The sequence below is a fragment of the Palaemon carinicauda genome, chromosome 17, assembly GCF_036898095.1.
Source record: "Palaemon carinicauda isolate YSFRI2023 chromosome 17, ASM3689809v2, whole genome shotgun sequence".
Classification (NCBI taxonomy): Eukaryota; Metazoa; Arthropoda; class Malacostraca; order Decapoda; family Palaemonidae; genus Palaemon; species Palaemon carinicauda.
In genome coordinates, this window is record NC_090741.1 from 55,804,025 (window position 1) to 55,829,024 (window position 25,000).

General features: G+C 33.3%; 2 protein-coding genes across 3 annotated transcripts in view; both read right to left on the minus strand.

Annotated features, from left to right (window-relative positions):
• Positions 1-24,139, minus strand: part of Tsp74F (Tetraspanin 74F) — a 109,886-nt gene extending 85,747 nt beyond the window's left edge. For both annotated transcript variants that reach the window (XR_011047014.1, XM_068391029.1), the window contains exon 1: positions 23,938-24,139. The gene's annotated coding sequence lies outside the window, so the exon portion shown is untranslated. The remainder of the gene's footprint in view (positions 1-23,937) is intronic.
• The window catches only part of LOC137656375 (extracellular matrix protein A-like), a 41,439-nt gene continuing 34,760 nt past the window's right edge, over positions 18,322-25,000 (minus strand). The window contains exon 3 of the mRNA XM_068390550.1: positions 18,322-19,701. Coding sequence (XP_068246651.1) covers positions 18,322-19,701 — 1,380 coding nt within the window. The remainder of the gene's footprint in view (positions 19,702-25,000) is intronic.

The following is a 25,000-nucleotide window of genomic DNA, read 5'->3' on the forward strand; positions in this document are numbered from 1 at the left end:
ACCTTTATTGTACGATTTAGATAAAATGAAACTATAATAATCCTCCACACTCAGTCCTCACCATATCCAGGATACCAAACAACTCTTTTTCAATAGACTCCGAGAGACCCACTTTTGAATCCAACTTGTGAAATGTCACTCAATAATAGTTAAAGGTCGATCGCCTCCGACTCTAGTTCCTGAACTCTCAAAGGCCGTTTCTCCTTTAAATTTCTTACTTGCTTCTAGTTCTCTTGTTTATTTATTAACAGCGGGTACTTGATTCTCTGGTTACATAGCCCTACCCCCTTCATTTGATTGGTGCTTAGGTCAATACATTTTTGGGGTTTTTTGTTACGATGCAATTTTTTTTCAATCTTTATATTTTTATATTTTAAAAGGTCAAAGTGGGACGAAAAAAATAAAAAAATAAAACTGTCAAGCTCTAGGTCCCCAGGTGAGAGAGAGAGAGAGAGAGAGAGAGAGAGAGAGAGAGAGAGAGAGAGAATGTCCCGTTCATAGCATATCTTCTTTAAATGCGATTTCGCCCTCTTTATAACCCCAAATTTATACTATTATAAGAGTATCATAATATAAATTTCAACCATAAAATACCCCAACAGAGAGAGAGAGAGAGAGAGAGAGAGAGAGAGAGAGAGAGAGAGAGAGAGAGAGAGAGAGATCCCGTTCAAAGCATATCTTCTTTAAGTACAAATTCGGCCCACCTTATAACAGTCCAAATCTATTTTACAATCATAGTATCATATAATTAATTCAAACAATAAAATGCTCCAACGTTAAATCGATTAATTTAATCCATCGGGAATTATAATTATATAGTAATTAAAACTTTACTCTCAAAGCAATTAAATCAACTATGTAAAAATTAAGTGAAAATTAAATGTAATGGACGTTTAAAAGCGTTAATACTTTGCGTGTGCACCGTTCAAATTAAGTGATGTCATGCAATACTCCCCTTGTTTTTGTTGTTATCCTTTGTTGTTTTTGTTGGTATCCTTTGTCTGTTATCCATTGTGTTTTTGTTGAGATCCATAGCGTTTGGGTGTTATCCATTGATTTTGTGGTTAACCATTATTTCGTGTTATCCATTGGTTTTTTTTGGTGTTATCCATTGTATTTTGGTGTTATCAGTTGTTTTTTGGTGTTATCAGTTGTTTTTTGGTGTTATCGGTTGTTTTTTGGTGTTATCCATTGATTTTGTTGCTTGCCATTTTTTAATTGGTGTTAACCGTTGTTTCTTGGTGTTATCCATTGTTTTTTTCTTTTGGGGGGTTATCCATTGTTTTGTTGCCATTGTTTTTGTGTTATCCATTATTTCTTGGTGTTATCCATTATTTCTTGGTGTTATTCATTATTTTGTTGTTATCGATTGTGTGTTATCCTTTGTTTCTTGGTGTTATCCATTATGTTTTTGTTGTTATCCTCTCTCTCTCTCTCTCTCTCTCTCTCTCTCTGGTGACAGACTTCTCTTAAAAATACCCCTTCAAAACTCCCAAGATCAAATAAGGAGACGAAATGGCCTAAGCTTTTAGTGTTAGAAGTATAACGACCGCAGCTATCTCACAACAGAACTGTCTTCGAAGCCAACACACTTTCGCGAATACTAAATAGTTCGAGTTTCAACAAAAAAAAAAGAAGTGAGAAGTGATACGAATTTTATCGAATTCAAATCTTAAAACTAGATGGGCACTCGCTAGAAAGCTTGTCCTTGCCATGCCAAGCAGTCTTATTTTGCTCTTTTTATTATTATTATAATTATTTGCTAAGCTACAACCTTAGATGGAAAAGCAAGATGCTATAAGCCCACGGGCCCCAACAGGGAAAATAGCCCAGTGAGGAAAGGAAACAAGGAAAAATAAAATATTAAGAACAGTAACATTAAAATAAATATTTCCTATATAAGCTATAAAAACTTTAACAAAACCAGAGGAAGAGAAATTAGATAGAATAGAGTGCCCGAGTGTATCCCCAAGCAAGAGAACTCTAACCCAAGACAGTGGAAGACCATGGTACAGAGGTTATGGCACTACCCAAGATTAGAGAACAATGGTTTGATTTTGGAGTGTCCTTCTCCTAGAAGAGCGCCTTACTATAGCTAAATAGTCTCTTCTACCCTTGCCAAGAGGAAAGTAGCCACTGAACAATTGCAGTGCAGTAGTGAACCCCTTGGGTGAAGAAGAATTGTTGGTAGTGTTGTCAGCTGTATGAGGACAGAGGAGAATCTGTAAAGAATAGGCCAGACTATTCGGTGTATAAGTAGGCAAAGGGAAAGAACCGTAACCAGAGAGAAGGATCCAATGAGATTAAATAAAAGGGGAATATAATAGCCTTACATATTTAGAATTTCACAGCAACTTCCTATACAAAATCAAAACATTGCTCTCTAGTCTTGGGGCTAGTACCAAAGCCTCTGTACCATGGTCTTCCACTGTCTTAGGGTAGAGTTCTCTCGGTTGAGGCACACTTCTGTTTCCTTATTTCCCTATCCTCATTGGGGTATTTCCCTGTTTTCCCTGCGTAATTGTACTTCGATGTATTTGCTTCAATATATAATAGATTTGTCCTTTGGTCATACCCTACATGGCCACCATGTTTCGTTGAAATTGGTTTAGTAGCTTTTGAGTAATATTGTTCACAAATAAAATATAAACTAACAATATATTTGAAATTTATTGAACATTGTTATTATTTTCTAAGTACAGCTGCGTACTTGTACTTTGGTGTACTTTATCTAAAATACTGTATTGTAGAGTTCTCTTGCTTGAGGGTACACTCGGGGACACTATTCGATCTTATTTCTTTTCCTTTTGTTTTGTTAAAGTTTTTGTACTTTTTATAGGATATATTCATTTTAATGTTACTCATAAAATATTTTTTTTGTTCCCTTTCCTCACTGGGCTATTTTCCCTGCTGGAGCTCCTGGGCTTATAGGATCCTGCTCTTCCATCTGGGGTTGTAGCATAGCAAGTAATAATGATAATAATAATACAGATTCATCCTTCAGTCGTACCTAACACGAATACCATGTTTGGTCAAAACAGGTACAGTAGTTTTTGTGTGAAGTTGTTCACAGACAAATAAATAAAAGACTACAGGGGGGGAATACATACTGTACCAACCGTGTGTCACACGATCGTACATAGTTCATTTTGTGCTTGTATCTTTGCTCTCCCCTCGCACTTAAAAGAACCGTCTTTTTCTTAACGGTAACGGTGTCGATTTTGAACAGTAAATTTCCTGTTGCCTTTAGCTTTTGTATATAAAGGAGTATGTTCTATAATAAACTCACTCAGTTGCTTTCATCCTGCCTTTGATTCACAACCTTCTCTCGGCCCGTCACAATACCCTTCACAAAATACGTCAATTCTGTAACAATATATATCTAATTTTACATTCTTCTTGATTTTCTCTAGTGAATTTATCTGTACATTATAATATTAAGAAGATCAACGAGCTAAATTCAATGCTAAATGCGTCACACTTAAAGAATAGCTACCTTAAAAGTCCCTTGCAAGTCACAATTCCTGGACAGATGACTTAGCAACTAATGGCTGGAGAGACTTAACAAAAAAAAAAAAAAAAAAAAAAAAAAAAAAAAACAGGCATGCCACTCTTTCAGATGTGCCCTTTATCAGGGTCGCCAACCTTCCCGATGCGGGCAAAATCAGGTATTATAACCTATCCTGAGAACGCTCAAATATATTCGATTTATATACAAGTTTTTATAGCTGGGATCGCTCTAGGATTTTTAATACACTTCGAGATAACTAACACGTAGCTTACCAGCCAAGTTTAAGGTAACATTATAATTATTAGTAGTAATATGTGGTGGATACGTGGGGAGGGTGGGTTGTGGCACCCTAGCAGTACCAACCTAGCTTGGCTCCATCCCTCTGAACCCCTCGTCAGGCTGGGAGGAGCTAAGAGAATAAATAGTTACCATTGATTCTTTTTTTTCAATGACAGCTATCCCCCTAAATTGGGGGCAGTGTTTTGGTAAATAGATTATTATTATTATTATTATTATTATTATTATTATTATTATTATTATTATTATTATTATTATTATTATTATTATTATTATTATCCAAGCAACGATTCTAGTTGGAAAAGCTGGATGCTATAAGCCCAAGGGTTCCAACAGGGAAAAATATTATTACCTTATGCTGGTGTCAAACCCGAGCCCTTTCGAACGAAAGGCAAAGAAACAACCATGCCACCAGAAGGGGCTAGGGTTCGATCCCAGTATGAAGTAGAAAAAAATTTCTATTTGAGCACAATATGTTGATTTTCATCCATATACATAAATAACTATAACCAGACAATTACTCTCTATTACATAGGGTAGACCATGCTGATCAACTTGTCCATTTCAAGCAGTCTCAGCCTTGAAACTGAATTAACTGGAGAAAGACCAAGTGTTTCAGATGAAAGTTAAGAGTCAAATCGAACACTGCTATTACGGCCAAGGAAGAGTAAAAGCTATCGATTAGTGACTTGCAAGTTACCATTATGGAGCTAATGAATTAACGCAAGCACTTATTAGAGTAGATATTATCGACAATGGGGCACACCACTTCAATTATTATTATTATTATTGTTATTGTTATTATTATTATTATTAATTATCAATTAGTATTATTATTATTATTATTAATTATCAATTATTATTATTATTATTATTATTATTATTATTAGTAATTATCAATTATTATTATTATCATTATTATGATTATTATCAGTAATTATCAATTATTATTATTATTATTATTATTATTATTATTATTACTTGCTAAGCTACAACCCTAGTTGCAATTTATTATTATTATTATTATTATTATTATTATTATTATTATTATTATTATTATTATGATTATTATCAGTAATTATCAATTATTATTATTATTATTATTATTATTATTATTATTATTATTATTATTATTATTATTACTTGCTAAGCTACAACCCTAGTTGCAATTTATTATTATTATTATTACAAGCTAAGCTGTAACCCTAGTTAGAGATGCAAGATGCTATAAGCCCAAGGGCCCTAACAGGAAAAATAGCCCAGTGAGGAAAGGAAATAAAGTAATAAATAAACGATATGAGAAATAATTAACAATTAATGAAATAGACTTCTTAGAAACATTGCTTTTTTCCTCTGGTGTTTTCAAGGTGACGGTGCAAAAGCTGTTATCTTCTTATGTTTTTCTAAGTTAATTCAAAATTAAAAAAATAATCCAATAAAAAAAAATTCATGAAAAATTCAATGTTAAAAAAAATCTCATACACAGTGGTGTTTTACAATGACGGTGCAAAAGTTGTTCTCCCATTATGTTTTTCTGAGTTAATTCAAAATAAAAAAAAATAAATCCTATCCAAAAAATCTTATGAAAAATTCAATTTTATAAATGTTAAAAAAAATCTCTTACACAGTGGTGTATTACAATGTATTTTTTTTTCTTTTTTTTGCACAACTTTAGCGTTTTTTTCTTTTTGCACAACTTTAGCGTTCTTTTTTCTATTTTGCACAACTTTAGCGTTTTTTTCTTTTTTTTATTTGCACAACTTTAGCGTTTTTTTTTTCTTTTTTTATATGCACAACTTTAGCGTTTTTTCCTTTTTTTATTTGCACAACTTTAGCGTTTTTTCCTTTTTTTATTTGCACAACTTTAGCGTTTTTTCTTTTTTTTATGAGCACAACTTTAGCGGTTTTTTCTTTTTTATGAGCACAACTTTAGCGTTTTTTCTTTTTTTCATTTGCACAACTTCAGCGTTTTTTTCTTTTTTTTTTATTTGCACAACTTTAGCGTTCAAGAAACATATTGAAGGATCTATAAGAAAGATACATCTATTGTTAAAGATACATTAGCCAGACTAGATTTGGCAGCCTATAGCGATCTGCTGGACTAGAGTTCGAGACCCCCTTAAAGCTAGATAATTTCTTGTATTGTCTACAACTTGACCATCCTTGTGAACTAAGGATTTGGGAAAGGAAATAAGGAAACATAGAATAGTGTGCCTGAGTGTACTCTCAAGCAAGAGAACTCTATCTCGAGACAGAGGATGACCATGGTACAGAGGATATGGCACTACCCAAGACTAGATTTTGGAGTGTCCTTCTCCTAGAAGAGCTGCTTACCATAGCTAAAGAGTCTCTTCTACCCTTACCGAGTCGAAGTTAATCACTGAACATTTAGTGCAGTACATAAAATGACTTTCAAACGCAATATTACAAACATTTTGTATTCGAAATTATAAAAAAGTCAATATTTACTGGAAACATAAGTTAGTTATGGTAATATCCATATTATTAAAAACCAGAAATACGAAAACTTGTGGGAAGTGAGTTAATATAATTATCAAAATATGTAGAAACAGTTTGGCTTAACACTATCATCTAACTAGAGGGGCACTCGGAAGAGAGCAGACCTCCGCCAGGGCAGCTCATTTTTCGACTTTTTGCTTGACCTTTGACCTTCCAAAATTTAATCATTTCCAACTTTTTACATAAGTTAATCCTTGTAAGTTTCATTACTCTACGATTGAAATTGTGACCAGGAAGCTGTTCATAAACAAACAAACACACACAAATAGGGGGTAAAACATAACCTCCTTCCAACTTCGTTGGTGTAGGTAATGAAAAATAAAGAAGTTTATTGATTTCAGTATATCAGTATTTGTAAATATACTCAACTTTAGGTTAAGAATCCAATAAACACAAATTTAACACAAACTAGAAAACCACACAGTGCAGACCTCCGCTACTGCAGCTTATTTCTAGAAACTAGCTTGCATACCCAAGAGTCAATTAAGACCATAGGCGTATTTGAAGTCTGTGTGACAACCATGTCCGAAATTGGGGTTAAGGTTAGGGTTAATTCGGTTGACCTTTTGCTTGACCTTGACCTTTGACCTTTTACCCAGGACTATCAAAATTGAATCACTTCGACGTCTCAACATAACTGTTAATCCATCAAAGTTTCACTACTCTGTGAGGAAAATTATGGCCAGGAAGTTGTTCACAAACAAACAGAGTAAAACGGAAAAAACGGACAGAGACGAAAACATAACCTCCTCCCAACGTCGTTGGCGGAGGTAAAATCCCAGTAAGTTCTCAAAAGATTAGAGCCTTTAACCACTATCATTATTATTATTATTATTATTAGCCAAGCTACAACCCTAGTTGGAAAAGCAAGATGTTATAAGCCCAAGGGCTCCAATAGGGAAAAATAGCCCATTGAAGAAAGGAAATAAGGAAATAAATAAATGATGAGAATAAATTAACAATAAATAAATATTCTAAAATCAGTAACAACGTCAAAACATATGTCCTATATAAACTATTAATAACGTTAAAAACATATGTCATATAAATTATAAAAAGACTCATGTCAGCCTGGTCAATAATATCTTAAAAGGTTAATTTATCCCACCATAATAAGAAAAAAGGTATCTAACAGGGAAAAACAATGGTCACTGGTCATATTTAAGGTCAGACCACAGAAAGGTCAACTTCCCATGAACCAGAAAGAGACATCCTGTTATTCAAACCGTTAAAAATCTCACGAGCCAAAGGGACCGGAAACGAATCTATAATGATAGCGAAGGGTGTCCAATTATTCTCACACTTTGCTAATTACGAAATGGTCACTACGTTATTTTATTTCCTGTTATTTCCTCTTTAATAATCCTAGGTAGTAGGTTGGCCAGGGCACCAGCCACCTGTTGAGGTACTACTGCTAGAGTTATTGGGTCCTTTGACTGGCCAGACAGTACTACATTGGATCCTTCTCTCTTGTTACGGCTCATTTTCCGTTTGCCTACACATACACTGAATAGTCTGGCCTATTCTTTACTTATTCTCCTGTGTCCTCATGCACCTGACAACACTGATATTACCAAACAATTCTTCTTCTATTAGGGGTTCACTACTGCAATGTTCAGTGGCTACTTTCCTCTTGGTAAGAGCAGAAGAGACTCTTTAGCTGTGGTAAGCAGCTCTTCTACGGGGACACTCCAAAATCAAACCATTGTTCTCTAGTCTTGGGTAGTGCCATAGCCTCTGTACCATGCATGGTCTTCCACTGTCTCTTGGGTTAGAGTTCTCTTACTTGAGGGTACACTATTCGATCTTATTTCTCTTCCTGTTGTTTTGTTAAAGTTTTTATAGTTTAAGAAATATTTTATTTTAATGTTACTGTTCTTAAGATATATTATTTTCCCGTGTTTCCTTTCCACACTGGGCTATTTTCGCTGTTGGAGCCCCTGGCTTGTATCCTGCTTTTCCTATTAGGGTTGTATCTTAGCCAGTAATAATAATAATAATAATGAGAATAATAAAATCATGTAGATTTTCCTCGAGAGTACGATAACATACATCGGAGGAATGTTGGGGTCCTTGGGAAAGCCACGGTCTAAGCAAGGTCTAGGTACCTACAGTAGACCGTGTGGTCCATTGGGGGGAGGGAAGTCTCTAAGTCACGGTGTTTGAGGAGGAATAGATCCTACTGGCTCTCTGCGTTGCGTAAACACATCGCTGAAGGTTAATGAATACTTGGAAGGATCTCCATAAGTAGAGATTTTTCCGATGGACCAGATAATAAAATGTCTTTAGCTCTGAGAGTTGCTTCCGCAGTGTTGCCAGATGAGTTAGTCTAAAAATCCCCAAACTCATGATGAAAAATCCCCTGGAGGCTTTACTAAAAATAGAAATCACTCACTAAACTTCATGTAAGTACAAGCAAACTAATGGCAACAATATAAAGGTTTACTCATCTTTGTTTCTTCTCCATAGAAATTTGTACAGGATATCCCCATCAGACATCCAAAATCCCCAAATCTAGGGATAAAGCTCCATAACTGGCAACACCGTGTTTCCGTATAGGTGGTGTTGGAATGCTTCGTGCATGATTTATATAGTTATCGTACTTTTGATTACCATTAGATACTTTGTTTTATTTTGGATAGTTTGTAATGGTTGATTTCGTTATTAACTTTAAATTATATATTATTAATTTAAAACAATAGATAAAATTACTCTAAAGATACTGAATCTATTTTACTTTTGTAATAAACCGTATAGAATATAAATTAATTTAAAATAAATAAAACTGCAAAAACATACTGGAGATACCAATTACATATATACACTTATTTAACTTTAAATAATGCCAAAACCTTAAAATATTCTAAAACAAAATTCCATTAAAAGAAATAATTCATGATACAAACTCGGAAAATATCGATCCACATATGGCAAGTTTCCTTCCCGAAAGGGAGTGTTGCCATATCCTGGTTTACCGGAAAATTCCAATCGAATTTTACTGGTCTGCGTAGATTAGACAATTGTTTATACACGAGGAAATCATCTCATACCGACTCGCCTCAGTACGTTTGTGATAAACAAGACTAAACAAAAACAAATAACTAAATAACTTCATTTCCGGCTTGTAAAGAACAGAAGTAGAAGAACAAATAAGAATAACTGTCTCAAGGTTAGACCGAGGGAGGGACTAAACATAAGGCTACCGATTTCAGAAAAGGAGTAGCCAGCAATGACAGGGAAGTAGGAGAGAGAGAGAGAGAGAGAGAGAGAGAGAGAGAGAGAGAGAGAGAGAGAGAGAGAGAGAGAGAGTTTTACAAGGATTTTAAATGTTTCAGACTATAGTCCATCCGCGGAGACTTTATTCTTGGGTTGAGCGAATTAGTTTAAGCGGGGAGAGAGAGAGAGAGAGAGAGAGAGAGAGAGAGAGAGAGAGAGAGAGAGAGAGAGAGAGAGAATTTTTAATGTTTTAAAGACTATGGTCCATTATCATTATTATTATTAGATAAGCTACCACCCTAACTGGAAAAGCAAGATGCTATAAGCCCAAGGGCTCCAACAGGGAAATATAGCTCAGCGTGGAAAGGAAATAAGGAATTTTTCACTATTAGCTGTCCCCTTAGTCGTCAAGTTTGTAGAGCAAATAAGAGAGAGAGAGAGAGAGAGAGAGAGAGAGAGAGAGAGAGAGAGAGAGAGAGAGAGAGAGAGAGCTTTGCGTGTCTGAATCATGTACCTGATTCTTGATACATTATTATATAAACGTGAACTGAAGTTTGAGCTATAGAAAATGGTTGGCTAATAGATCATGAAGGTTTTTTCAAGATTATGTCTTCCTGTTGCTGATAATTAAAGGAAGTTTTTATAAAGTATTGGAAAATATGAACTAACTTCACAACTTAGTTTCGATTTCAATTACAAACTTCCAATGAAGTTGAAGGATTATTATTATTATTATTGTGATTATTATTACTATTATTGAAGCCCTTTGTGTCAATAGGCGTAGGAGGAGATTATTATTATAATTATTATTATTATTTTTATTCTTATGGTTATTATTATTATCGTTGTTGTTGTTATTGCTACAACCCCAGTTGGAAAAGCAGGATGCTTATATAAGCCCAAGAGCTCCAACAGTGAAAACAGCCCAGTGAGGAAAGAAAATAAACAAAACTACAAGAGAAGTAATAAAAACACATTTTTAAGAACGGTAGTAACAATATATTTCTAATTAGCTAATATTAATGTATGATAATTTGAATATTACATTTCAGTGTAAATTTACTTGTAACCGATATAATATTTGATTCGTCCACTCTCTCTCTCTCTCTCTCTCTCTCTCTCTCTCTCTCTCTCTCTCTCTCTCTCTCTCTCTCTAGGCGACTGGATACAGGAAATAAATAACAGTTTTGATATATCTGCACAAAAACAAAACTTATACTAGAAAAGCTACTGGATTCTATTGAATATTATTGTTTTGCATATGCAAAACCTATAATAACTTTTCAACACTGAAAGACCCCCAGAGTCTTATAAAACCCATTAACGAAATGTAATTAATAAAAGAAAAAGGACATAGATAAATAGATTAACTCGAAGAGATTTCCCTTTTGTTCATAATACGTCTTACGGCATATTATACTGTACAAAAGGTCACGGTGTGATATCCCCAGTCAAACTTTCCGATTAGATTGTCCAGTGACTTTAAAATGTGTAAAATCGCAGTGCAATTCCTAAAATGTATACTGAAACTTTAAACTGTTCTGTGGGAAGCCTTGGGTGATTGAAAACTATACACCCAAGGGCTCTAAATATTACTGAAAATTTGTCGTTAATCAAATTTCCCAAATTCAATTGTGTAGTGAATTTAAAAAAGTGTAAATACGCAGTCCAGATCTCAAAATATATACAGAAACTGTAAACTGTACAATGGGAATCCTTGGAAGATTGAAAACTATAAACTCAAAGGCTCTAAACATTACTGATAATTTGTCGTTAATCAAATTTCCCAAATTCAATTGTCTAGTGAATTTAAAAATTGTAAAAACGCCGTCCAAGTCCTAAAACGTATACAGGAACTGTAAACTGTTCTGTGGGAATCCTTGGAAGATTGAAAAATATACACTCAAGGGCTCTAAACATTACTGAAATCTATACTCGTCGCTCACACTTCCCAATTCAATTGTCCAGTGATTTCAAAGGTGTAAAAATGCAGTGCAAGTCGTAAAATCTATACAGAAAGTGTAAACTGTACAATGGGAAGCCTTGGAAGATTGAAAAGTATACACTCAAGGGCTCTTAACATTATTTAAAAATTATCGTTAACAAAGCTTCCCAAATTCAATTGTCTAGCGACTTAAAAAGTGTAGAAACGCAGCCCAAGTCCTAAAATGTATAGAGGAACTGTAAACTGTTGGGTGATTGCAGAACTATACATTCAAGGGCTCTGAACATTACTGAAATCTATATTCCTCACTCAAACTTCCCAATTGAATTGTCCAGTGACTTTAAAATTGTAAAAACGCAGTTCCAGATCTTAAAATGTATACAGAAACTGAAAACTGTACAATGGTAAGCCTTGGGTGATTGAAAACTATACACTCAAGGCCTCTTAATATTACTGAAATCTTATCATTAATCAGGCTTCCCAAATTCAGTTATTTAGTAACGTTAAAAACGATAAAAACGAAGTCTAAATCCTAAAATCTGTACAGAAACTGTAAACTGTACCGTAGGAAGCCTTGGGTTATTGAAAACCATACATTCAAGGTTTATAAACATTACTGAAATCTATAAGCCCTACTCGTCGCTCAAACTTCCAAATTCAGTTGTCCAGTGATTTAAAAAACTGTAAAAACGCAGCCCAAATCCTAAAATCTGTTCAGAAACTGAAAACTTTACAATGGGAAGTGTTGGGCTATTGAAAACTATACACTCAAGGCCTCTAGACATTACTGAAATCTATAAGCCCAACTCGTCGCTCAAACTTCCCGTCCAGTGACTTTAAAAAGTGTAAAAACCCAACTCAAGACCTTAAATTTGTACAGAAACTGTAAACTGTACAATGGGAAGCCTTGGAAGATTGAAAACTATACGCACAGGGTCTCTAAACATTACTGAAAACTCATCGTTTCTCAATTCAGTTGTTCAGTAACTATTTAAAAACTTCTTAATTCAGTTGTTCGGTAATTATTTAAACACTACTTAATTCAGTTGTTCAGTAACTTTAAATAAGCACTTCTTAATTCAGTTGGTCAGTAACTTTAAATAAGCACTTCTTAATTCAGTTGTTCAGTAACTTTAAATAAGCACTTCTTAATTCAGTTGGTCAGTAACTTTAAATAAGCACTTCTTAATTCAGTTGTTCAGTAACTTTAAACACTTCTTAATTCAGTTGTTCAGTAACTTTAAACACTTCTTAATTCAGTTGTTCAGTAACTTGAAATAAACACGTAAGTCACTGTGATCTAGAAGCGAAGACCTTGCCATCACACGATTTGTAACTGACTAGAAAAAAACTAATTTCAGAAACAATTACAAAACCCATTAAAACCGAATTGTTATCAAACAATGGCCATTCGAAACGCAAGGTTATTAGTTTGACGACCGCTGTCACTCAAAACCTCCGGCCTTGATAGATTTATTAAAAAAGCCACAAGCATCCGAAAGATGAGGAAATGTTGTTGTGTCCACAAGCATTGCAAAAGACAAACACACATTTGTCAGCGTCATCAAATGACATGACTAAGGCGGATCTTTCTGTTCTGATAGATCAAGACGAACAAGAAATAACTCTTTCAGCTGTCAAAGGAACACCAAGATTCTTTATTATTATTATTATTATTATTATTATTATTATTATTATTACTAGCTAAGTTACAACCCTAGTTGGAAAAGCAGGATGCTATAAGCCCAAGGGCTCCAACAAGGAAATATACCCCACTGAGGAAAGGAGTTAAGATTTAGCTTGAGTAGAAGCCTTAAGAAAGTTAACTAACTGAAAACTGAACTGTGCTCAAACAATCTAGGTAAAGTGAGCACTAATGTACATTATTATTATTATTATTACTAGCTAAGCTAAAATCCTTGTTGGAAAAGCAGGATGCTATAAGCCCAAGGGCTCCAACAGGGAAATATAGTACAGTGAGGAAAAGAGATGGGGAAATAAATAAGCTATTAGAAAAGTGATTAACAATTAAAATATCTTAAGAATATTAATAACATTAAAATATGTCCTTCATATTTCAACTATCAAAACAAGAGGACGAAAAATAAGATAGAACAGCATGCTCGAGTGTACCCACAAGCAAGAGAACTCTAACCCAAGACAGTGGAAGACCATGGTACAGAGCCTATGGCACTGTCCAAAACTAAAAAACAATGGTTTGATTTTTAAGTGTCCTTCTGGAAGAGCTGCTTACCATAGGTAAAGAGTCTCTTCTACCCTTACCAAGAGGAAAATAGCCACTGAACTACAGTGCATGCTAAAGGGAAACACACTTCTCTTCCTCTTGTTTTATTTAAGCTTTTATAGTTTGGGAAACACAATTTAATTCTCTTCCTCTTGTTAAAGTTTTTATAGTTTATATAGAAAAATATTTATTTTAATGTTGGCAGTCTTTAAAATATTTTATTTTTCCTTTTCTTTTCCTTTCCTCACTGGGCTATTTTCCCTCTGGGAGACACTGGACTTATGGAAAAATATCTAAATGTTGTTACTCTTCTTAAGATATTTTATTTTTCATTGTTTACTTTCCTCACTGGGCTATTTTTCCTGTTAGAGCCACTGGGCTATTTTTCCTGTTAGAGCCACTGGGCTTATAGCATTTTGCTTTTCCAACTAGGGATTGTAGCTTAGCAAGTAATAATAATAATAATAATAATAATAATAATAATAATAATAATAATAATAATAACTCCATTTTAAGGGTAAACATTATAAGTCCATTAAGTTGATTAGGCCTAAAAGAGGAATGCATGGTCAACGCCCATTGCTACAATGTAATTACTTTAATAATCCAGTTATTGCTCATTTCTGTGACAAGCCTCAATTAAAAAGAAAAAAAAAAATATTGAAAATAAATATATTGGCCTGAGTGGTAACGTCCCTGACTAGGGTGAGAATCCTGCTCATAGTCATTAGGTCCTTTGGTCGCTGCAACCTCACCATCCTCGTGAGCTAAAGATTGGGGTGTTTGTGGAAGCCTATAGGTCTATCTGCTTAGTTATAAGCAGTCATTGCCGGGCCCTCCTTTGTCCTACCTTTGGTGAAGAGGGGGCTTGGACGCTGATCATATGTGTATAAGGTCAATCTCTAGGGCATTGTCCTGCTTGAGAGGGCAATGTCACTGTCCCTTGCCTCTGCCGTTCATGAGTGGCCTTTAAGCTTTTAAAACTTACATGTTTGGTCTTTTTTCCTATTATTATTACTAGCTAAATTTCAACCATAAAGCAGGATGCTAGTCCAAGTTTTCCAAGAGGGAAAATAGCCCAGTGAGGAAAGGAACTAAGGAAACAGATCTATGAATTTATATTGCAGATCAAAACGGCATCCCAAGAATAATTCTTTTAATATAAGGTATAAACTTTTGGAAAATCACTTAGGCCTATACGACTAAAGTCAATTTAATAACACTGCATCAACTCTAATACTGAAACCTATGACAACACTCTGATTAGCTTAAACTGCGCCTTTGTTGAGAAGTGTACCTTAACTTGGAGAAAGTGTTTGCGTATTGCCCTGATCAGGAAGTGCTGTACTATAGTCAATTATTTTTAGTGAGGCAGATTTGCACCGACTCGCAAGGGTGTCCTTTTAGCTCGGAAAAATTTTCTGATCGCTGATTGGTTGGACAAGATAATTCTAACCAATCAGATAGCAGGAAACTTTTCCGAACTAAAAGGGCACTCCTGCGAGTCGGTGCAAACCTGCCTCACTAAAAAAATTGACTATAGTCAGGGCTACCCATAATAGGTTGGTTTGCTGTGAACGATCTGATGAAAGTCTCCCACCATTACCAATTCGCAGTAGGCAGCGTGGCGATGAAAATGGCCAAACCCGAGGCATGATTAAGGACATGTCTGAGGCCTTTGTCCTGCAGTGCACTAGGCTGCAATAATTGTTGTAGAACTATTTATTCCACGATACCCAAATGAAATTCAAATGCCCAATCAAGATATTTCCACTAGGTATTGGATTAGCAATCATACCCAGGCTTTCAGCCAAACAATAGATAAATCTGGTTCAGAAAGAAGGAAAAAAACGAAGATGATAAATGAAATAAATGAGGATGACGAATATAAAATTTCACAGCAATTTCTTATACAAAATCAAACCATTGTTCTCTAGTCTTGGATAGTACCATAGCCTCTGTATTATGGTCTTCCACTGTCTAGGGGTAGAGTTCTCTTGCTTGAGGCACATTGTTCTGTTTCCTTATTTCCTTTCCCTGCGTACTTGTACTTCGATGTATTTTCTTCAAAATTTAATGGATTTGACCTTGGGTCATATCCCACATGTCCCCCAAGTTTCGTTGAAATTAGTTCAATAGTTTTTGCGTATTGTTCACAAATAGAAAATAGACTTAAAAATAGTTACCACTTAACATTGCGATTATTTTCAAAGTACTGCTGCGTACATGTACTCTGATGTACTTCATCCAAAATGTTACAGATTCATCCTTGGGTCATACCCAACATGACTACCAAATTTGGTGAAAATCGGTACTGTAGTTCTTGTGTAAATTTGCTCACAAACAAATTAACATACCCTACGCAAAATCTTCAATTTTGGCAAAGGCAATAAGGTCATATTTAGTGCTCTTATCATCCTAATGACGTCAAAGATATTTATATTAATCTATGACATGGCAATGACTTCAGCTATGTATGAAGCCATAGCCTCTGTACGATGGTCTTCCACTGTCTTGGGTTAGAGCTCTCTTGCTTGAGGGTACACTCGGGCATGCTGTTCTATCTAATTTCTCTCTTTCTTGTTTTGTTAAAGTTTTTATAGTTTATATAGGAAATATTTATTTTAATGTTGTTGCTGTTCTTGAAATATTTTATTTTTAATTTTTTCCTTTCCTCACTGAGCTATTTTCCCTGCTGGAGCCCCTGGGCTTATAGAATCCTGCTTTTCAAACTAGGGTTGTAGCTTAGCAAGTAATAATAATAATAGTAACGAACAAACTAATTGTGATTTATAAACTAAGGATCAGGGAGTTGAATCGGTGGCACTTCAGAACTTCAAACTTGCAGTGAATGTTTTTATGTTGAACAGATTGACATAAGTCTCTCTTCATAGTTCATATATGAGAAATCTATTTGTGAACTGTTATTGATCTTAGATTATTTTATATTAATTATTTATTACTTCTTATATGATTCATTTATTTTCCTCACTGGGCTATTTTCCCTGTTGGAGCCCTTGTGCTTATAGCATCCTGTTTTTCCAACTAGGGTTGTAACTTAGTGATAATGATGATAATTCACAAAAACATTATCTCGTTAAGAGAGAGAGAGAGAGAGAGAGAGAGAGAGAGAGAGAGAGAGAGAGAGAGAGAGAGAGAGAATTGTAGATATTAAAACGTTCATGATGTTGAGAGAATGAATACAGAAATATGTTCAGAAGAGAGAGAGAGAGAGAGAGAGAGAGAGAGAGAGAGAGAGAGAGAGAGAGAATTGTAGATATTAAAACGTTCATGATGTTGAGAGAATGAATACAGAAATATGTTCAGAAGAGAGAGAGAGAGAGAGAGAGAGAGAGAGAGAGAGAGAGAGAGAGAGAGAGAGAGAGAGAGAGAGAGAATTGTAGATATTAAAACGTTCATGATGTTGAGAGAATGAATACAGAAATATGTTCAGAAAAAAGAGAGAGAGAGAGAGAGAGAGAGAGAGAGAGAGAGAGAGAGATGCAGTCTAAGCAATTGTAGTTATTAAACATTCAAGATGTTACGAAAATGTATACAGAAATATTTCTGTTCAGGAGAGAGAGAGAGAGAGAGAGAGAGAGAGAGAGGAGAGAGAGAGAGAGAGAGAGAGAGAGACTTTACAAGGATAAAGTAAGCAACTACAATGAATACCAAAGAGACAAGTCTTGTAGATAGGAAAAGCCAAACATCCTGTCATATATAAATTAATAATGAGCTATTCTAGACAGCTGATCACGAGCCAAATATTGGCAGGAACCTTGTAGCTATTTTCAAACTGGCAGCAAATGTTTTTTATGTTGAACAGGCTTACGTAAGTCCTTTTATAGTTTATATATCAGATATTTGTTTTAATGTTGTTAATGTTTTATTTTGAAATTTCATTACTTCTTATATCGTTTATTTCCTTATTTCCTTTCCTAAATGGGCTATTTTTTTTCCTGTTGGAGCCCTTGGGCGTCAAGCATCTGGCTTTTCCAAATAGGGTTGTATTTTAGGTAATAATAATAATAATAACTAGCCAATGATGTTACTTGTAACCATATGGAGTATTATAATTATTAGCAAGTTTTGATTATAACTAACAACGTCACAGATTATTATCATAACCTTACTTTATAGGCAGCTTTTCTGATCCTATACAGCAAGGTAACCTGCTCTCTCTCTCTCTCTCTCTCTCTCTCTCTCTCTCTCTCTCTCTCTCTCTCTCTCTCTCTCTCTCTCATTCCAAGGAATTCAGCGTTGTCAAATCCACATTATCGAAGCACTTAAGAGAACAATAAAGTCTTCAGTTTCTTCTTGAAAGCCTTAATATCTTCAGTCTTTCGGATGTCTAGTGGGAGCTTATTGTATAGTCTTGGGGCCGCATATTTACAGGCCCTAATCTCAGTCGAATTAACTGGGTAAGGATTAGTCTCCGTTGAATTAACTGGAATAATCTCAGTTGAATTAACTGGATTAATCTCAACTGAATTAACTGGATTAATATCAGTTAAATTCACTGGGTAATTTCAGTCAAATTAAGTGGGTTAATCTCAGTTGAATTAACTGGATTAATATCAGTTAAATTCACTGGGTAATTTCATTCAAATTAACTAGGTTAATCTCAGTTAAATTAACTGGGTTAATCTCAGTTGAATTAACTGGGTTAATCTCAGTGAAATTAACTGGGTTAATCTCAGTGAAATTAACTGGGTTAATCTCAGTGAAATTAACTGGGTTAATCTCAGTGAAATTAACTGGGTTAATCTCAGTTAGATTAACTGGGTTAATCTCAGTGAAATTAACTGGGTTAATCTCAATTAAATTAACTGGATTAACCTCAGTTAAATTAACTGGATTAATCTCAGTTAAATTAACTGGATTAATCTCGGTTAAATTAACTGGATTAATCTCAGTTAAATTAACTGGATTAATCTCAGTTAAATTAACTGGATTAATCTCGGTTAAATTAACTGGATTAATCTCGGTTAAATTAACTGGATTAATCTCAGTAAAATTAACTGTGTTTATCTCAGTAAAATTAACTGGATTAATCTCAGTTAGATTAACTGGGTTAATCTCAGTGAAATTAACTGGGTTAATCTCAATTAAATTAACTGGGTTAATCTCAGTGAAATTAACTGGGTTAATCTCAATTAAATTAACTGGATTAACCTCAGTTAAATTAACTGGATTAATCTCGGTTAAATTAACTGGATTAATCTCGGTTAAATTAACTGGATTAATCTCAGTAAAATTAACTGGATTAATCTCGGTTAAATTAACTGGATTAATCTCAATTAAATTAATTGGATTAATCTCAATTAAATTAACTGGGTTAATCTCAGTTAAATTAACTGGGTTAATCTCAGTTAAATTAACTGGGTTAATCTCAGTTAAATTAACTGGGTTAATCTCAGTGAAATTAACTGGGTTAATCTCAGTGAAATTAACTGGGTTAATCTCAGTTAGATTAACTGGGTTAATCTCAGTGAAATTAACTGGGTTAATCTCAATTAAATTAACTGGGTTAATCTCAGTTAAATTAACTGGGTTAATCTCAGTGAAATTAACTGGGTTAATCTCAGTTAGATTAACTGGGTTAATCTCAGTTAAATTAACTGGGTTAATCTCAGTGAAATTAACTGGGTTAATCTCAGTGAAATTAACTGGGTTAATCTCAGTGAAATTAACTGGGTTAATCTCAGTTAGATTAACTGGGTTAATCTCAGTGAAATTAACTGGGTTAATCTCAGTTAGATTAACTGGGTTAACCTCAGTTAAATTAACTGGATTAATCTCGGTTAAATTAACTGGATTAACCTCAGTTAAATTAACTGGATTAATCTCAGTTAAATTAACTGGATTAATCTCGGTTAAATTAACTGGATTAATCTCGGTTAAATTAACTGGATTAATCTCAGTAAAATTAACTGGATTAATCTCGGTTAAATTAACTGGATTAATCTCAATTAAATTAATTGGATTAATCTCAATTAAATTAACTGGGTTAATCTCAGTTAAATTAACTGGGTTAATCTCAGTTAAATTAACTGGATTAATCTCGGAAAATCTTGGAAAAGCAGGGTTCTACAATCTCTATGGGTCCAACGGGGAAAAATAGCCCAGTGAAGAAAGAAAATAAGGAAATTAATAAGCTTATAAAACTATAAGAAATACGATTCTTAGAAAGGAATAAGGTAGCAAAATAATATTCGAAATAAGGGATGAAATGCACGAGCTATCAACCAGAAAATGGGTAGGTCTAAGAAATGTCTCCCATCGATGGGAGAGTTATTAATATATTCAATTGAAGTTAAAAGATAAATACCTTTTGCTATAGTCATATAGCTCTTAAATATTACAGTATTACTCCAATAACAACCTTGTGCTTAAGAGATAATACCATTTAGCTAATGATTTTCCTACGCGTTTTATTTCGTTACATAATACTATCGCCAAATTTATACTTGAATAACTGCCTTAGTCTTCATATAAAACAAACAACTTTTAGCTTATTTTAATGAGATTAATATTATCTTTCTATAGTTTCACTATCGTCACCAGATGTCTCTGGTGTAAAACACCCAAACCGGAATGGACTATAGGCCTTCCGTGCTAACATAAAAAGTAGACCTAACCAAACATCCAATCACTCTTATGGTGTTGCCACCAGGCCTTCCACAAGTTTCAAATAAGACTAATGGAAAAAGGCAACCTTTATCCCTAAATAGAACAAGGGAGGGGGGGGGGGAGGGGGGTGTTGTTAAGGTTGGAGAGAAGGGTGTGGTTAAACCACAAAGATAGTGTTAGGCCTCTCGTATTTAAGTAAGGGGGGAAATATGGTGAGATAGAAATTGATTGTAAAGGTTGGTGGACGGAACAAATCATTACCTGTGTTTAAAAAAATCTCATCAGTTTGATTATACCGAGATTAACTTGGTTAATTCAACTGAGATTAACCTGGTTAATTCAACTGAGATTAACTTGGTTAATTCAACTATGATTAACCAAGTTGATTCAATTGATGTTAACCAAGTTAATTCGACTGCACTGAAGAAATTTAATTTGTCTGAGGTTAGCGAAGTTAATTCGACTAAGATTAACAAATTTAATTCAGCTGAGGTTAACCTGGTTAATTCAACTGAGGCTAACACGGTTAATTCTATATATTAGCCAAGATAATCTAATTGACATTAACCAAGTTAATTGAATTCAGATTAACCAAGTTAATTTAACTGAGGTTAACAAGTTCATTTTGTAAATTAGCCGAGTTAATTTAATTGATATTAACCAGGTTAATTTAATTAACATTAACCAAGTTAATGTAATTGACATTAACAAAGGTAATTCCATTGCGTTTAAACAAGTTAATTAAATGAGATTAACCTTGTTAATTAAACTGAGATTAATCCGTTTGATTCAACTGAGATGAACCAAATTATTTTAACTGAGATTAACCCTGTTAATTTGACTGAGACTAACCTAGTTAATTTTACTGAGATTAATTCAGTTAATTTTACTGAGATTAACCCAGTTAATTTTACTGAGATTAACCCAGTTTAATTTTACTGAGATTAACCCAGTTAATTTTACTGAGATTAATTCAGTTAATTTTACTGAGATTAACCCAGTTAATTTTACTGAGATTAATTCAGTTAATTTTACTGAGATTAATTCAGTTAATTTTACTGAGATTAACCCAGTTAATTTTACTGAGATTAACCCAGTTAATTTTACTGAGATTAACCCAGTTAATTTTACTGAGATTAATTCAGTTAATTTTACTGAGATTAATTCAGTTAATTTTACTGAGATTAACTCAGTTAATTTTACTGAGATTAACCCAGTTAATTTTACTGAGATTAACCCAGTTAATTTTACTGAGATTAACCCAGTTAATTTTACTGAGATTAACCCAGTTAATTTTACTGAGATTAATTCAGTTAATTTTTACTGAGATTAACTCAGTTAATTTTACTGAGATTAACCCAATTAATTTGACTTAAATTAACCAAGTTAATTTAACTGAGAATAATCAATTTAATTCTACTGAGATTATTCCAGTCAATCCAACTGAGATCAAGCAAATTATTTCAACTGAAATTAACCCAATTATTTAATGGAGATAAACCCAGTTAATTCAAGTGAGATTAATGCAGTTAATTTGACCAAGATTATCGAAGTAAATTAGACTGAGTTTAGTGTAATTCAGTTAATTTAAATAAGATCAACCCTGTTAATTCAAGTAACATTAACTCAGGTAATTCGTTTGAGATCAGTCAAGTTACTTCGACTGAGATTAATAAAGATAATCCTACTGAGATTAACCAAATTAAATAGATCGAGATTAACAAAGTTTATTTGACTGAGATTAACCAAAAATTAATTGGATCAAAATAAATAAAGTTAATTCAACAGATTACCCCAATCAATTCCATCGATATTACTCAAGCTAATTCGACTAAGATTAACCCCATTAATTGGATCAAGATTAACTAAGTTACTTCGACTGGGATTACCCCATTAATTACTTAATTTAACTCAATGAATTGGATAGAGATTAACCTAGAAACTTCGACTGGGATTAGCCAAATTAATTGAATCAAAAATTAACTAGTTAATTCGACTGAGATTACCAAAAAATTGGATAGAGATTAACCTAGTAAATTCGACTGATATTAACCCACTTAATTGGATCGAGATTAACCCAGTTAATAGAATAGAGATTAATCCAATTGATTGGATCTAGATTAACCAAGGTGATTCGATTGAGATTAACCCAATTAATTGGATCGAGATTAACCCAATTAATTGGATCGAGATTAACCCAATTAATTGGATCAAGATTGAACCAATTAATTGGATCGAGATTAACAAAGGTGATTGATTGAGATTAACCCAATTAATTGGATCGAGATCAACCCAATTAATTGGATTGAGATTAACCCAATTAATTGGATCAAGATTAACCCAATTAATTGGATCGAGATTAACCCAATTACTTGGATCGAGATTAACTTAATTACTTGGATCGAGATCAAGGAAGTTGATTCGATTGAGATCAACCCAATTAATTGGATCGAGATTAACCCAATTAATTGGATCAAGATTAACCAAGATGATTCGATTGAGATTAACCCAGTTTATTGGATTGAGATTAACCCAGTTTATTGGATCGAGATTAACCAATTTACTTCGACTGAGATTAACAAATCAATTGGATGGAGATTAACCCAATTAATTTGACCGAGATTAACCCAATTAATTGGATAGAAATTATTAAAGATAATTCGACTGAGATTAACCCAATTAATTGGATCGAAATTAACCGTGTTACATCGACTTAGCTTAACAATATTGATTGGATTGAGATTAACCAAGTTACCTCGACTGAGATTAGCCCAATTATTGGATCGAGATTAAACAAATTAACTCGACTGAGATTAACACAATTAATTGGATCAGAATTAACCCAGTAAGCTAAAGCTATCAAATTTATCTAGAGCTGAAATATATATATGTATATATATGCATATATATATATAGTATATATATATATATATATTATATATATATATATATTACATATATATATATATATTATATATACAAGTATATATATATATATATATATATATATATATATATATTTATATACATATATATATATATATATATATATATATTATATTACATACATATATATATATATATATATATTATATATACATATATATGTATATATATATATATATATATATATATATATATATATATATATATATATATATCATCCTAATATCATTATGTCTCCTTTATCACAATAAATCGTCACTTGTGATTTATTAATTTGGTTAATTAACTCATTGCCAAAGGGAAACAGACATATCTAATGTCCAATTTATTTACAACTAACTGGTCACGAAGCAAGAGCCCGTGCTTGTATGAGTTCAGACTCATTTAGGTGTAACAAGTTTAACTTATTAAATAATCAATTTTTATTTTCATGATAAAATATCTTTGGTAATTTCGACTGTAAATTTATACGAAATGAATACAGAAATAAGAGTTATGCGCCCACATATATTTAAACATGAATGTTATTATATGTTAATTTTCACATATACAAATCTTATTAAATCTATAATTTCTAACCAAAATATAAACCAGATTAAAGTTAAAATCACACGAGAATCTTACCTTCTAAAGAAGAGGCTTTGAAAACAAGTTTTATTTTTCTGCCTTAACACAAGTTTTGAGTTGATGTTTCTTCACGGCTAACGACTCGTATAACTAACACAAATCCAATTTAATTTAACACAAAGTAAATTCACACGATATTGTAGAATCGAGATTATTTTTAACTGAGAGGGCCACTCGGATAACTACTTCGTCTCACTGCTCGGACAAGACTGCCGTAATAGCTGGGGGAATGGAGGCAGCGTAGGTTGACGACTTCCCACAATGCTCTGCTGTGTGACGTCATGGATTTGTAACAAAAGGTGCCCCTGTGTTTACCTGTTTTTTTTTTCGGGATAGTGAATCACCTTTTATTATTAATGGATTCGTATGGATTATAAATGTGTTTTTTAGGTTTAAATGTCTTTGAAGATTTTAGTTTTATTTTATAACTTTCAGTTTAAAAAAAAAAAAATGTCGAATAGTTTTGATAAATTGATTTTTATATTTGGATTTTTTAGTGCATTTATTTGTTTTTAGATTTGAACGGGATATTTTATTTTAACAGCAACAAGAACAACAACAACAACAACAACAACAACAATAATAATAATAATAATATTATTATTATTATTATTATTATTATTATTATTATCATTATTATAATTTTTTAACAGTAATAATAATAATTATTATTATTTTTAATAATAATAATAATAATAATAATAATAATAATAATAATAAACTACGAAACCTCCAACGATGGAAAATATCAACTTACACCAAAAAAAAAAAAAAAAATAAAAGAAAAAGAAAAGTGAAATCCACCCTGCAAACAATACAAGAAAAGACCAAGAAAACTTAAATAAAAAGAAAATAGGTCAGAAGCTCTAGAGAGACGAATAGAGCCGCCTCCAAACAGAGCAGTCACTCTGTTAGAGTCATACAGAGTCATCCAACAATTGGAGTTTGTCGGTCTCCATTGTCAGCATCAATTTCCCCGGAGCGAACTTGAGATGGTCTCACGCCCTGACTGCCTTTGGTCTCCGGGGGGAGGGGGAGAAGGGTGTTCTTGAGAGAGAGA